At 42.7% G+C, this 16,607-nt stretch overlaps 2 protein-coding genes across 2 annotated transcripts in view; one reads left to right on the top strand and one right to left on the bottom strand.

The window, feature by feature from the left end:
• Positions 1-16,607, bottom strand: part of cped1 (cadherin-like and PC-esterase domain containing 1) — a 56,844-nt gene that overhangs the window by 14,434 nt on the left and 25,803 nt on the right. The window contains exons 3-12 of the mRNA XM_031311263.2: positions 9,552-9,646; positions 9,384-9,468; positions 7,377-7,452; positions 7,157-7,304; positions 5,863-5,993; positions 4,211-4,283; positions 1,495-1,626; positions 831-935; positions 450-625; positions 46-116 (exon numbers count right to left, since the gene is read on the bottom strand). Of these exons, the coding sequence (XP_031167123.2) occupies positions 46-116; positions 450-625; positions 831-935; positions 1,495-1,626; positions 4,211-4,283; positions 5,863-5,993; positions 7,157-7,304; positions 7,377-7,452; positions 9,384-9,468; positions 9,552-9,646 (1,092 nt within the window). The remainder of the gene's footprint in view (positions 1-45; positions 117-449; positions 626-830; positions 936-1,494; positions 1,627-4,210; positions 4,284-5,862; positions 5,994-7,156; positions 7,305-7,376; positions 7,453-9,383; positions 9,469-9,551; positions 9,647-16,607) is intronic.
• On the top strand, positions 10,073-13,819 carry LOC116058442 (E3 ubiquitin-protein ligase TRIM39-like). The gene is made up of 2 exons (XM_031311262.2): positions 10,073-10,148; positions 12,076-13,819. The coding sequence occupies exon 2, from the start codon at positions 12,093-12,095 to the stop codon at positions 13,476-13,478; it is 1,386 nt and encodes a 461-aa protein (XP_031167122.1). The 5' UTR covers positions 10,073-10,148; positions 12,076-12,092; the 3' UTR covers positions 13,479-13,819.

Below are 16,607 nucleotides of genomic sequence, written 5' to 3'. Positions count from 1 at the left end.
CTCCAGCTGTTTTCGATATTAATATTGTGTAAAACAGAAGAACTTGACCTTCAGACCCGTCCTGTGAGGAAGACATCGCTGACTCCTGATTGGTCCGTTCGTCTGTCTTATCAGTTCTGCAGGAAATATGAAAAAATCTTTATCATCCACATTTTAAACTAAGGCTGCCCAATCTGAGGCCCGCAGGCCCTTTGACATGTTCATGCCTATCATGCTCTTATTGTGAAAGTGCTGTGTAAAATCCTAACCGTGATGAGCTCAAAAGTACTTAATCAGAGGTTTTACTGCAATGTAAAGCACAGTACTGGTCAACTTCACTACACTTATTAAATATGTAAGTTTTAGAGACAGAACTACAAGAATTGGAACGTTTCTGATTGGCCCGTGGCCGTCCAACCAGAGACATGTGTCCCCTCTGCTTTCTGTCCTCTGGCTGATAGTTTCCTCACCTGTTCCTCTGAAGCTCGTAGTGACGGCCGATCCCGATCTGAAGATCTGAAACGCTGAGAGGACCGGAGGAGGAAGAGGAGGAGGAGGAGGAGGAGGAGGAGGAGGAGGAGGAGGAGGAGGAGGAGGAGGAGGAGGAGGAGGAGGAAGAGGAGGAAGAGTTGATGCTGGGAAACAGCTACAGAGAGAGAGAACAAATAATATGACACCAGGAAGAGATTAAAGTCTGTTTTAGTTTGGTGACCTCTTTAGTGTCTGTGTTTATACCGTGTTTGTATATATTATTTACATTAAAAAGAGTAATATATATATATATATATATATATATATATATATATATATATATATATATATATATATATATATATATAAATTTAAATTACCAGTTGAAAAGCTGACGGCGTCTTCATCTGCTGCTGAAACTGAAGCAGGAGAAGAAACTCGTCTTCTGACAAACAGACAGCGTGTGTCCCTCTACAGCCACCGTACTGTCCACAGACAGACAGACAGACAGACAGACAGAGAGAAAGACAGGGAGACAGAGAGACAGAGAGACAGACAGGCAGACAGACAGACAGACAGGCAGACAGACAGACAGACAGACAGACAGGCAGACAGACAGACAGACAGACAGACAGGCAGACAGACAGGCAGACAGACAGACAGACAGACAGGCAGGCAGACAGACAGACAGGCAGACAGAGACAGAGACAGAGACAGGAATAAAGAGTTATTTGATGATTGTTTCAACAAACTTATTCTTTTCAACACATTTCTTCAGTAGATAAAAAGACGTCTCCTCATCTGTCTCCTCATCTGTCTCCTCACCTGTCCCCTCACTTGTCTCCTCACCTGTCCTGTCTCCTCACCTGTCTCCTCACCTGTCCCCTCACCTGTCTCCTCACCTGTCTCCTCACCTGTCCTGTCTCCTCACCTGTCTCCTCATCTGTCTCCTCACCTGTCTCCTCACCTGTCCCCTCACTTGTCTCCTCACCTGTCCTGTCTCCTCACCTGTCTCCTCACCTGTCCCCTCACTTGTCTCCTCACCTGTCTCCGCTTCGTCTGTGTCTCGGAGGACAGGAACAGGAAGTGCAGCGTGTCCTCCAGGATCCCGTCTTTGGTGATCTGTCTGTCAAACGTGTCGCCGCTCAGAGAAGAAAACGTCAGCTCAGTTTCCACCTGAAGAGATAAAAACACGCTGCTGACCAATCACAGAACAACTGAGGCCGTAGGTTTGGTTTCAACAGAGACTAGAGGGAGACAATGTTTCAGGACTCCCGCGGGTCACGGTATTCCTGAAGGAGTCCCGCGGTACAGGAGTCAATCTCACTGTTGGTAACGTGATAGGGACGAATAGAGCAGAGAAATCAACGGGAGCAGGACGGAGCCGGAGATTAGACGCTGCAATGTGGTGAGTGCGCCCAAAGATTGCGAGGCATTTTGTGCAGCGATTCTTCTAACCTACCCTAAATCGATATATGTGTGTTTTGAGTGTGAGAAGATCTCCGTTAGGAATTACGTAATGAAATCGCCTAGACCTGCAGGTAATGCATGTTACCTAGACCTGTAGGTAATGCATGTGATCGGGATATGACAGGAGTATTTTAGTGGGCTCGGGATGGGATGATTCCCGTGTCACCCTCTAATAGAGACAGAGAGTATTTAAGTCTACTCTCTCCCAGCGGGGGGGAAATCTCTCCTCTCTCCGTTGACTTGTATTGGTTGAATGTTTTCCTCCCCTTTATTCCGTCTGCTAGCAAACAACAGAAACATGTCTAAAAGCTGCTGTGTGTGTATGTGTGCGTGTGTGTCCATGTGTGTGTGTGTGTGTGTGTGTGTGTGTATGTGTGTCTGTGTGTGTGTGTGTCCATGTGTGTGTGTGTGTGTGTGTGTGTGTCCATGTGTGTGTGTGTGTGTGTGTGTGTGTGTGTGTGTATGTGTGTGTCCGTGTGTGTGTGTGTGTGTGTGTGTGTATGTGTGTGTCCATGTGTGTGTGTCCATGTGTGTGTGTGTGTGTGTGTGTGTGTGTGTGTGTGTGTATGTCCATGTGTGTGTATGTGTGTGTGTGTGTGTGTGTGTGTGTGTGTGTATATATGTGTGTTTTGTGTGTGTGTGTGTGTGTGTGTGTGTGTGTGTGTGTGTGTGTGTGTGTGTGTGTGTGTGTGTGTGTGTGAAATCTGTAGCAGGAGAAGTTAACCCTCTCCTTGATGTCATGTTGTTAATGGAGAAGGAGAACCAGGAAATGAGTTGGGGGGGAAATGCAACAGTTGTTGCTGCCGAGTGACGTGCGTCGCCATATTCAAAACATCACATGTGAAAAGACGAGAGATGTGCACTGCAAAGTTCAGATGGTACGGTCCACTGTAGGGGGGTCTGAAATCGTTGGGAAACATTTACAGGTAATAAAGATATAAACATGTTTTGAGCCCCTGAACTCTTAACCTGAGCAGCTGAGGACACGCTGCCCTCTGCTGGACTTCACCGTCTCTGATCTCTGAGGACAGACACCTGAAATATAAAGACTCAATAACATTTAGAGTTAAAGAAAGGGGTTAAAAAAGGTAAGGAAATAAGTAGGAACGACCAGAAGAAGAGAAAAGGAGAAAGTATGGAAGGAAAGAAGATAAGAAAGGAAAGGAATCGGTGTGGTAGAAAAGGATGAAGTGTGAAGGAAAATGGAGGGAATAGAAAGAGTTGGTAGAGAAGGAGATGATAAGGAAAGGAGGGAGGGAGGGAAGGGAGAGAAAAGAACAGGTGAAGGTAGAAATGGAAAAGAAAGACAATGAAAAAGGGAAAGGAGCATTTAGGAAAGGAAAGAAAGTATTAAGTGAGAAGGAAAAGGAAAGAAAGGAAAGGGAAAGGAGATAAGGAAGGAAAGGAGGAGATAAGGAAGGAGACGCTGCCCTCTGCTGGACGTTTACCGTCTGTGATCTCTGAGGACAGATAGTTCACTTAAAGAAGGAGAAAGACCAGAAAAAGGTAGGAGAGAAAATGAGAAAGGAAGGAAGGAAGGAAGGGACCAATTATGAAAGGAAAGAAAGTATGAAGTGTGAAGGAAAAGGAAAGAACGAGAGGAGGATGGAAACGAAAAAGGCAAGAGAGGAAGGGAAGGAAAGGAGGGAAAGAAGTGATAAAGAGGAAATTAAAACGTGTTAAAAGGAGGTGTCTGTCTGTCTGTCTGTCTGTCTGTCTGTCTGTCTCTCCGTCTGTCTGTCTCTCCGTCTGTCTGATGATAATAAAGTTTTGTTGAGAAAGTACCGTGCAGCTGTCTGAGTCTCTTCACTGATCACAGATCAGTTTAACAACAGACTCTTTATTCTCTTTAAATTACTATAACTAGTCATCAACTACAGCTTCATCTGCTCAGTGTTTTCAACATAAAAGCAGGACAGAGATCAGAGCTGAGTCCTCTAATCTGAGGCTCCTGACCCCTCAGTGTTGCCAACTCTTCTCCAATAACAGTACAGCACTCTGTCTGCAGTCACTTTTTAGAAATAAAGTCCCTATGAGGGTCTAAAAAGTCGCTAAATCTAGAAAGAAATTCTATCTCTCTCTCTCTTCCTCTGACAGGCCACAGGATGAGAAACTAAAATATATTCATATTATATAAAGGAAACCTTTCTCTTTGCTTGTTCGTTATTAAAATATTAGGTAGTTTGATTTGCTCAGCTTCAGAAGGAAAGTAAACCTGGGTGTCACCCTTTGTTCTGAAAGGACACAACTAATCTAATCTAAAGATGCAGATAAAGAGTCAGTCCGTTACCTGGACGACGAGCGGTGTGATGGAGCCGCTGAAGAGCAGAGAGAACGTCAAGAGCTGGAAACACAAAACACACCTGCAACACAACACAACATCAATCACACACCTGTAACACAACATCAATCACACACCTGTAACACAACACAATCACACACCTGTAACACAACACAACATCAATCACACACCTGCAACACAACACAACATCAATCACACACCTGCAACACAACATCAATCACACACCTGTAACACAACATCAATCACACACCTGTAACACAATACAATCACACACCTGTAACACAACATCAATCACACACCTGTAACACAACACAACATCAATCACACACCTGTAACACAACATCAATCACACACCTGTAACACAACATCAATCACACACCTGTAACACAACACAATCACACACCTGTAACACAACATCAATCACACACCTGCAACACAACACAACATCAATCACACACCTGCAACACAACATCAATCACACACCTGTAACACAACACAATCACACACCTGTAACACAACATCAATCACACACCTGTAACACAACACAACATCAATCACACACCTGCAACACAACACAACATCAATCACACACCTGTAACACAACATCAATCACACACCTGTAACACAACATCAATCACACACCTGTAACACAACACAACATCAATCACACACCTGTAACACAACACATCAGTCACACACCTGCAACACAACACAACATCAATCACACACCTGCAACACAACACAACATCAATCACACACCTGTAACACAACACATCAATCACACACCTGCAACACAACATCAATCACACACCTGTAACACAACATCAATCACACACCTGTAACACAACATCAATCACACACCTGTAACACAACATCAATCACACACCTGTAACACAACACAACATCAATCACACACCTGTAACACAACATCAATCACACACCTGTAACACAACACAATCACACACCTGTAACACAACATCAATCACACACCTGCAACACAACACAACATCAATCACACACCTGCAACACAACATCAATCACACACCTGTAACACAACACAATCACACACCTGTAACACAACATCAATCACACACCTGTAACACAACACAACATCAATCACACACCTGCAACACAACACAACATCAATCACACACCTGTAACACAACATCAATCACACACCTGTAACACAACATCAATCACACACCTGTAACACAACACAACATCAATCACACACCTGTAACACAACACATCAGTCACACACCTGCAACACAACACAACATCAATCACACACCTGCAACACAACACAACATCAATCACACACCTGTAACACAACACATCAATCACACACCTGCAACACAACATCAATCACACACCTGTAACACAACATCAATCACACACCTGTAACACAACATCAATCACACACCTGTAACACAACATCAATCACACACCTGTAACACAACATCAATCACACACCTGTAACACAACACATCAATCACACACCTGTAACACAACATCAATCACACACCTGCAAACTGTAACAGGTGTGTGTTACAGCAGATCTAGAGCTCAACAGTGTTGATTCCACCAAAGTTCTTCAGATAATCAGCCATGAAGTCTAAACCCTCGGCTGGGAGGTTTACCTGCTGAAAGTTTGTTGCTTCTGATTGGTCGACACGGCGGCCTGCAGCACTTCCCCGATCACGTTCTTCATCTGCCCCAAAGCATCATGGGAAGTGTTTGGTCCAAACTGCTGCAGCAGGAAGTTCCTGAGCTGAGAGACAAAGAGATGAAGAGATGAAAAGATGAAAAGATGAAAAGATGAAGAGATTAACCAGCAGAGGGCGGCAGAGACACTGAGAGTAAAATATATATAAAATAGTCATTTAGAAACATTTACATTAATTTAAACCAGAAGAAAAAAGTAAAACAGAATTAAAAAATGAAAAAAATGAAGAAAAAGAATAACGATGATAATAATAAAATAATAAAGTTAGGAGTTAGGGAAGATGAGGGAGATTTGAAGGATCAATGAGGAAAGGAAATGAAGGTGAGAAAGTAGAGGAAAAGAAAGGAAAGGAGGAGATAAGTAAGTATCAGAGTAGGATAGAAGGAAAAGAGTTGCTAGGGAAAGAGATGAGATGATAAGGAAAGGAGGAAGTGAAGAAGGAAAGATAAGAAGGAGGGAGGAGAGAAGAGGAGAAAATAGGTCTTAGGAAAGAAAGGATGAAGTGTGAAAGAAAGGAAATGAGGAAATAGGAAGATATTTTTTTTCGTTGTTTCTATTGGCAGTCGGTATGAACAGAGCCAAAAGTGTACGTCCGGTGGATTTCATAGTTACATGTCTGCAACCGGCACAACATTTCCTACATTTTCACCAACAACGATGTATGAAGAGTGAAAACTGTAGGGGAGAGAGACATTTGTTTGGAAACATTTCAGAGAATCGTACTACAGCTCCCCCCTCTGTCCTCCCCTCTGACTCTCAACATTCTGTCCCATACACACACATTGGAAAAGCTGGACGATACGTAAACTGGGATTTGGTAGAAACCGTGCTTGGTATCAGAATGCCCATTCAGCCCAATAAAGGCCAAAGTCTTGTCTTCGGTTTAAACTTTTAATTATTTTTCTACATTAAAGTATGGCGATACAGTATGGCCCCAAAGAGGGGTTGTTTTGAGCTATGTTAAGCGATTTCCCAAAGATTTCCCATTCAAGTCTATGGGAAATTTTGCGCCGCTTTTAGGCGATTTCGTGAAAACCGTGCGGAAAATCTCTTAGAAAAGTCATAGCACACCATTCCCGATCATTACACACGTTTTGATATATTCATGTGCATGTGTTGGCAACGCTCCGTGACTAGTAGCAGGACAAAAATGTGGCGGAATAAGTATGGGGGATAATAGTCAGTGTAATAATATTTAGATTTTGTACCTTTGTGGGCCGTCCCCGCCGCTCCTGATTGGTCGTCACCACGGCGATGTCGTGCAGGAAGGAAGTCAGCGGCTTCACCGATGTCACCAGGACGTAAACATTCACCATGGCAACCAGAGCGGGAGGCGGGGCTCCGACAGGCGAGTGGCTGTCAAACAGAAAACAAGAAGTTCAGAAAGAGTTCAGAGAGACTGAAGCTCAGCCGGAGTAATGTGATTACCTGTCTACTCCCTCAGGGAGCCGCAGCTTCTGATTGGTCGATCCACAGGCGTGTGGGCTCATGGGTAATTCAGATCCTGAGACGGTGGATCAGAAAATAGAACAAAAACAAACTTTATTTACAAAAAATTTACACACAAAAGTCTTGGAAGGAATTTATCTCAGATTATTTATTATTTTGAACAGAAAAGTAAATAACTCAGAGTGAGGGAAGAGATAAAACAGGGAAATTAAAAATTTAATTAAAAAAAGGAATGTAAAAACAAAAAAAAAAAGTAAAATAGTTGTTTTGCTTTTTTTATAAATAAAAAGCTTTCCAAGAAAAAGAAATAAAAATGTAAAAATAAAGAGAAAACAAAAGTGATAATAGAAATCAAACTTCCTCCTTGTTTACGCACCGGGGACGGATTATCATGCGATTAATTCTCACGTCAATACAGGGCTGGGGTAAAAAAATCAGCCATGGGTGCCCGGTTAGCTCAGATGGTAGAGCGCGCGCCCATATATAGAGGTGTACTCGATTCTGACCTGTGGTCCTTTGCTGCATGTCATTCCTCCCTCTCTCTCCCCTTTCATGTCTTCATATGTCCTGTCAAATAAAGGCCGAAAAATGCCCAAAAAAATAATCTTAAAAAAAATCAGCCTGGACTTTGGAGACCCAGACCAGATCAGCCAATCACAGCCGGCCGGATATCAACCATCCTTCAACACATACAACATGTACCAGCAGGGCTCAACATAGAGATTTGCTCAAACTGTAGCTGCTGTACAATCACAGCTACACGTTAACTCTCCTCTGCTCTGACCCAACCCGGTCTCACGGCAGTTTGTGTAAATGTCACGTTATTTTTAATCTATTGATACGTGTTCACGGGCAAGTTTTTCTCGTTTTTTACGTGTAAATGTCACGTTATTCTCTCGGGGAAAGGACGCCGGGAGGCGGCCGAAAAGGACGCTGCATAAGTTGGGAGGCAGCCGCGAGGCGGCCCGCTGGGTACGCACCACAATAACGGGATGGCGGAGGTTGGGTTTAGGAAAAACCCTACGGGGAAAGGGCGCCTTACACGCCGGGAGACGGCCGCGGGGGACGTGCCACAATAATGGGACGGCGGAGGTTGGGTTTAGGAAAAACCCTACGGGAAACAAAGTGCCACACGCGGGACAAGGCGCCACACGCGGGACGCGATCCCCGCTCGCCCGGGTGACAGTCCTGTGTTGTTTGACCCATCCACCCCCCCCGACCAACCTGCCTACGCGGATTTTCGTCTCTTTATACTATTCCCTACCATTTTCATGCTGTAGCCACGAAATATGCTTCCCATTGAAATACATTACTTCACATTTTTGTGCTGGCCACCACGTAAAAAATGAGAAAAACGTCCCCGTGAACACGTATCAATAGATTAAAATAACATCACATTTACACAAACTGCCCTGAGACCGGGCTGACCACATCTTCCATCACTTTCTCTCTCTCTCACGACAACGAATAGTCAAAAAAGCCAGTAAGATCATTGGAGTTGATCAGGTATCTGCAGCTCAACTGTACAATGACCTTAGCTTAACAAAGATAGATCAAATTTTAAATGATTCACCCTCTTCACCAGATTTTTTTAAGAAGCAACAGGTCAAGTGGCAGACTCCTGCAAAGGAAAATTAGGACTACAAGGTACAGCAAGTCTTTTGTGCCTACAGCAATTAGACTGCACAACAATAGACTGAAAAACTCTTACTAACTAACTAACTAACTCTTACTAACTACGAGCATACTGTATATATCAACACTCAACTTTTAAATACATGCTTGTCATGTTTCCTCAATGTTTTTACTGCCTTGTCTTTGTTTTCCTGTCTTTTAATGTTTTGTATTTATGTTTTTAATGTTATGCAGCAGGTGTAATGGTGACCATGTGAATTTCCTACTTGTGGATAATAAAGTTTACCTTGACCTTGACATGGTAGATGTGTGGCTCATGTCGCTATGGTAACTGTTTCCTGTGTGACTCACCTGTCCGTTCAGACTGACTGAGGAAGTGACAGAGACCTCCACCTGCGTCAGAGAACGCCTCCATCACCGCGGGCAACAGGTTCACCTGAGACAAAGAGACACAGGTGAGTCCACAGACGCTCAGCCAGGCTGCTCTCTGATTGGCTGAGCGGCGGCTGCGAGTCTCACCGTCTGATGACGCTGCAGCCGTGAGAAGGAGACTCTCCTCAGACAGCTTCTCTCCGCACCTCTGAGACATAGCAGCAGGCTCCACCCACTCACACCTGTAACCACAGAAACACAGACAGGTAGTTACACCTGGACCATGTTCAGCCCCGACAACACTTAGCAACCAGTCTGTGTGTGTGTGTGTGTGTGTTTATATGTGTGTGTGTGTTTATATATGTGTGTGTGTGTGTGTGTGTGTGTGTGTGTGTGTGTGTGCGTGTGTGTGTCCTGCATGTTTACACCTTAACACCATAACCGGGCTATGAAAGGGCTGAAAAACGTATAAATGTAGCGTACACTTAAACTAATATATATGTTTTTAGGAGACTAAAATGTGCAGCTTCCCCCGTATGCAGCAGGATATTGCTTAGCTTCTGACTATGGAGAAATAGCTCATAAAACTACACTTCATAACATCTGAACTGTCCCTTTAAGATAAAACTAATCAGCTGCCTGAGAAAGCTCCACACCTTACATTACATCATCTGAGACAGAGCAGGTAGACATGTTAGTTCCTGTTGAGTGGTCAGTGAGAAGAGACGCACCGACAGACAGACGGTAAGATTTACCTTTTATTACAAAGCTGAGACTTTAACTGAGGGAGGATAGTTACAGGAAGGAGCTCTGAAGTACTGAAGAAGTGAAATACTTTAACTGTAATCTGCTGCAGACTGAACAACACTGAGACTCAAAGTTAAAGTAACTGAGGTAACTTTCTGCAGCAGTGAGTGGCACACGGGAGACGTTTACCTTCTGGGCTTTCTGCAGAAATCTCTTAGGTTTAGACAACAACACTACTGAGTTACAGTGGGTATAGAAAAGAATCACCCCCTTTAAAATAATCACATTTTGTTGCTTTGCAGCCTGAAATGAAAACGGACAAAAACAATTTTTGTTTTATTCAGCTGTATTTAAAACTTATAACATCCAAGTGAAAGATATAATACCAACTTGTCAGAAAAGAAATTTACAAATTAAAAAACAGAATCACTGAGTTGGAAAAAGAATCACCCCCACTCCTAAAAAATGACTTGTAAACCCAACCAGGTGTAGTTAATCACCTTCTCAATAGCACACAAAGCCAATTGACTTTCAGCTGTGATCAGCTGTGGTCATTTTGATTAGCTCAGCATGAAAATGAAATGAAATGAAGCAAAAAAATGAAGCATTTCAGTCCTTGGTAGTGCAACAGAAGAAAACAATCAACTATGGGTGGCAAGGCATTGTAAAAAGATCTCCGGGATAAAGTTGTGGACAGGCACAAGTCAGGGTTTTATCAGTGCCTAGAAGCACAGTGAATTATATTATTAAGAAGTGGAAGGTATTTGGTACAACACAGACCCTCCCTGGGTCAGGACGTCGCTCCAAACTGGATGAAAGAGCCAGGAGGAAACTGGTCAGAGAGGCTACCAAGAGGCCTACAGCAACTCTGAAGCAGTTGCAGGAATTCATGACAAAGAGTGGTCATTGTGTGCATGTGACAACAATATCACAAATTATCCACAAATGTGGCTTGTATGGGAGGGTTGCAAGAAAAAAGCCACTCCTCAAGAAAGGCCACATGCAGTCACGACTGAGCTTTGCCAAAACGAACCTTGAAGATTCTAAGGCCACGTGGAAAAAGGTGTTATGGTCAGATGAGACTAAAATTGAATTATTTGGTCTCAACGCCAAACGATATGTCTGGCGAAAATCCAATACAGCTCACCATCCAAATAGCATCATTCCTACAGTAAAGCATGGAGGTGGTGATATCATGTTATGGGGTTGTTTCTCTGCAGCAGGGACTGGAGCACTTGTCAGGATAGAAGGAAAAATGGATGGGGCAAAGTACTGTCAAATTCTTGAGGAAAATCTGCTGTTCTCTGCCAGAAAGTTGTCAATGGGAAGAAGATTTCCCTTCCAACATGACAATGACCCAAAGCACACAGCAAAACTGACCACACAGTGGTTGATGGAGAAAAAGGTGAATGTCCTTGCATGGCCTAGTCAGACCCCAGACTTAAACCCCATTGAAAATCTGTGGAATGACTTGAAGACAGCAGTCCACAAATGGTCAAAATCAAATTTAACTGAAATTGAGCAGTTCTGCAAAGAAGAGTGGTCAAATATTGCAAAGTCCAGATGTGCAAAGTTAGTAGAGACATATCCCAACAGACTAAAGGCTGTAATTAAAGCAAAAGGTGATTCAACAAAATACTGAAACAAGGGGGTGATCCTTTTTCCAACTCAGTGATTATGTTTTTTTTTTATTTTTTTTCTGAGATGTTGGTGTTATATCTTTCACTTGGATGTTATAAGTTGCACTGAGTAAATACAGCTGAATGAAATAAAAACTGTGTCTGTCTTCATTTCAGGCTGCAAAGCAACAAAATGTGATTATTTTAAAGGGGGGTGATACTGCCCTGAAGGCAAACTTGTCCCATGTGCGAGGGAAACACAACTGACTTCCTGTTTTAACGTCTGCTTTTTCTGCTGTTTTCAGCTGCTCTCAGAGACAAAATGGCTTCCATGTCAGAGGAGGATTTCTGCTGTTCGGTCTGTCATGAAGTCTTTAGAGATCCTGTTGTTCTGTCCTGTAGCCACAGCTTCTGTAAAGACTGTCTGCAGAGCTGGTGGACAGAGAAACCAACACAGGAGTGTCCAGTTTGTAGGAAAAGATCTTCAAGGACAGAACCACCTCGTAACCGTGTGTTAAAGAAGCTGTGTGAGAGTTTCTTACAGCAGAGAGATCAGAGAGCTTCAGAGGCTCTCTGCAGTCTGCACTCTGAGAAACTCAAACTCTTCTGTCTGGATCATCAGCAGCCAGTGTGTCTCGTCTGCAGAGATTCAGAAAAACACTCCAACCACATAATCAGACCCATCGATGAAGCTGCACAACAACACAAGAAGGAACTTCAGGAAACTCTGGAGAACTTAAAGAAGAAGTTAAAGGTTTTTGAACAAGTTAAAGAGGAGTGTGATCAAACAGCAAGACACATGAAGGTCCAGGCCCAACGCACAGAGACGCAGATTAAGGAGCAGTTTAAGAAGCTTCAGCAGTTTCTAGAAGAGGAAGAGGAGGCCAGGATGGCTGCAATGTGGGAGGAAGAGGAGCAGAAGAGTCAGAGGATGAAGGAGAAGATGGAGGCTCTGAGCAGAGAGATAGCAGCTCTTTCAGACACAGTCAGAGCCACAGAGGAGCAGCTGAGAGCTGAAGACGTCTCATTCCTGATCAACTACAAGGCTGCAGTGGAACGAGTCCAGCAGTGCCCCCTGCTGGATGATCCACAGCTGCTCTCAGGAGCTCTGATAGACGAGGCCAAACACCTGGGCAACCTGAGCTTCAACATCTGGAACAAGATGAAGGACATGGTCTCCTACTATCCTCTGATTCTGGACCCAAACACTGCTGGTCCAAACCTCATCCTGTCTGAAGATCTGACCAGTGTGAGAATAGGAGAGAAACAGCAGCTTCCTGATAATCCAGAGAGGTTTGATAGATACCCCTCTGTCCTGGGCTCTGAGGGCTTTAACTCAGGGACTCACAGCTGGGATGTCGAGGTTGGAGACAGTACAGCCTGGGTACTGGGTGTGTTAGCAGAGTCTGTCCAGAGGAAGGGAGGCATCGACTCTGGATTATGGACAATAGGGTTCAATGAAGGTAAATACTCAGCAGGGTCACCATCAGTTCCAGACACTGATCTCCCGTTTAAGAAGCAGCTCCGGAGGATCAGAGTGACTCTGGACTGGAACAGAGGAAATCTGTCGTTCTCTGATCCTGATACTAACACACACATACACACCTTCACACACACTTTCACTGAGAAGATGTTTCCATTGATTGTCACTGTTGATAATCTGAAGATATCACCACTGAAGGTCTGTGTAACAAAACAACAGGTCTGATAGAGTCTGTAGTTTTAGTGTGGTGATAATAATAGCAAACAACTATTCACTTCTTAAACGTTAATGTGTTCCATCTTTTTATGTAGAAATAATATCTGAACTGAATGATAAAATAAGTTCAAACTTTATATCTGCAGCAGCAAACAGTAACAGGAGTCAGCAGATTAAATATGAAAGAATATAAACAGAATAATGGTTAATATAAAGGGTAGTAAACTGATTGCAGTGGTAAAGGAGACGGCTGAATGATATGTTAATATATGTAAATATGGATGTTTAGATGAAACATTATTATTGTTGTTCTGATCTGTCAAAGGTGTAACATACAAAACTGGGTTTTTTTCCCAAGTTTTAGTTCTTTTTCAATGTTTTTGTCACCTTTACTTGATTATTTTTGGGAAAAGAATAAACATTTTTGGCGCCTTTTTCAAAAAAATTGACTTTCTGTAGTTTTTTTACGTTTTTGTCTCGTTTTACGAGTTTTATTCCCGACAATTTTTCAGATGTTTTTGTCGCTTTTTTAAAATCCATGCAGACATGCCCCCCCCCCCTAGATAGCTGGAGATGTCAACCCCCTCAATGTTGAACCCAAAGTTACCCCTTTGTGTTCTGTCTCCATTTACATTGTTGTGATTGTTTTAGTGTTTAATGTCTGTGTGTAGTTTTGATGTAAGTCATTATTTTGAGATTATAACTGATTATTTTGAGATACTGAGCAGGGTTCGACATAAGCAAAGGCCCGATGGCCCGATGGCCCTGGACAGTAAGACTGTATGTTGGGCATGTTGATTGTTCAGCCAATCAAAGTGAGGAGTCAGTTCCTTGTAATTTGATGCTAACGTTGGGTGCAACTCTATCTTTTCTTTTTTACTCTGTAACGGTAGAACTGAATGTATTTGTCTTTTGACATCAATAAATGTCTGTGGTGTGAAATAAAAGCAGTCTTGATTGGTAACATCCACCATTCAGAGGAAACATGTCCATCAACATGGTAACCATAGCAACACGCTGCTCACCGTTTAGAGACTGAACCACCGATACACAGACAGGAAGTTACATCTGACTTTGGAGAGTCTGAACTAACCCTTTAACACACAGTAACACCAACAGAGCAGCAACAGCCAGCATGTTCTACGAGGTTAAATCACTGGTTTAGTCAAAGGAGTCTGGTGGCTTCAGTTATGTCTGACAGCAAGAAGAGCTGAACATATTCTAAATATAGCACACACTTTCCATGATAGGGCGTATCAATATACTTAAAATTAATGTTCTTCCGAAATGTCTTTACCTCTTTCATTCCATTCCTCTTGGTCCTCCTATTCACTTTTTTTCAAAGATGAAAAGCATGTTCTGTAATTTCATTTGGAACAACAGACGGACTAGACTTCGCTTATCTTTGCAGTATCTCCCCTATGATAGAGGAGGCTGGAAACTCCCAAACCTCCAATGGTATTATTGGGCTGCCCAACTTACTACTGCCTCTTGTTGGTTCTCACAATTAACGCCACGTTCCTGGAAGAGTTTGGAAAGAAACATGACATCCCCTTTACCACTCAATTCATATTTATATTCAGCTAAATTAAAAGGATTAAAGACATTAACACATAATCCATTTGTTAAAAACTTGATTATGGTATGGTATGAGGTTCATAAACATACTGGTGAGATACCTGTGTTAACTCAATTTACACCAATCTGGGTAAAAGCGCTTTTACACCTGGCAAACAAGATATGGGCTTCAAAATTTGGGCAAACAAAAGCCTAAGTAAAATTGCTGATTTATTCAACAATAACATTCTCATGTCGTTTGAAGATTTGAGGCAAAAGTATGACATCCAACCACAACATTTTTTTTAGGGCTGTCAGTGTTAACGCGTTAATCGCAATGCGATTAATTATTATTATAATGATGAATTTAAAATATTAACTGTTATAAAAAATGATAAGTGGTTGGCTTTCTTGATTCAATGTAATTGACAAGCAAAGAAAAACATTTTTTCACACAAGCCCCCCCACCTCTGGGTGAGACTTGGTTGCGCCCAACCCTTCTCTGTGTTTTCCTACGGCGGTGCGTTTCGTGAGATTATTCAGTAAGCAGAGAAGTGTAAGAGACCGGTCCACAGTCTGCCCTTCTCCTAGAACTCGTATTTCTTTCAGAGGACTTTGTGCAATAAATCCATATTCTTAGATCCTATATTGATCGTCTTTTGTCCAAATCTTATTCATTTTCGGTCCTTTTATTGTCGTTAGCTGTGATGCTAAAGCAGTTTTAGCTTTCCCATGATGCTTTTGAAAGTTTTTGACCAATCAGAGGAGTTGTTTTCAGGCCCGTGAAATAAAGTCGGAAAAATACAAATTTGACCGACCCACAATGCTGCAATATATATAGTATTGATTTTGGCTTTTTGAATTGATAGACATTTTGAATTGAGACATTTGAAGATAGTGCTCACTGCTCATATGCCTACATGTATGTAGTTGGATAAGGTAGTAAATTACATTTGAGAAATGGCCTTGATTATGTCTGATATTTTTGCCAGGAGGACAGCACGGGTAAAGGGGGGGGGGGGGGGGGCTTTGAGGTATAGTGCCCAGGGGCACCACATGGTCTTAATACGGGCCTGCTCCCTACAGTGGGAGTGGAGCGAACGAACAGCAGGCTGCTGCTCATTAGCTAACGTTAGCTTTCTAATTTCACCCACCCAACATGCCTTCATCATAGACTGGTTAGCGAAAATTTGCCAAACAAAATTGTCACTCATCTGGCGATAGCGATGTGCTTTCCTACAATGTGAAAAGAGCTTTTGAATTCAACATTAAGTTGTGACATTTAACTATTTTAGAGGCTGTGGACATTGCTTACTTCATTAATGTGTTTACTGTGTTAATGGACTGAGGATGGGAGTAGGATTTGGTATTCTGTGTCAGATTTGGCAGAATCTTAACCAGTGGATTCGGTATTCGGCCGAACCCCAAAAATCTGGATTCGGTACATCCCTAGTTTTTAGGATCCTAAAATGCGCAGCTGCCCCTGTATGCAGCACGATATTGTTTAGCTTCTGACTATAGAGAAGTAGCTCCGCGAAAATTCTTGATCACAAATAGTGGTCCACAAACACAAAAGTTTGA

Source organism: Sander lucioperca, chromosome 20 (assembly GCF_008315115.2).
Source record: "Sander lucioperca isolate FBNREF2018 chromosome 20, SLUC_FBN_1.2, whole genome shotgun sequence".
In the NCBI taxonomy this organism is placed as follows: domain Eukaryota; kingdom Metazoa; phylum Chordata; class Actinopteri; order Perciformes; family Percidae; genus Sander; species Sander lucioperca.
This window is presented reverse-complemented; position numbering and strand designations above follow the sequence as displayed.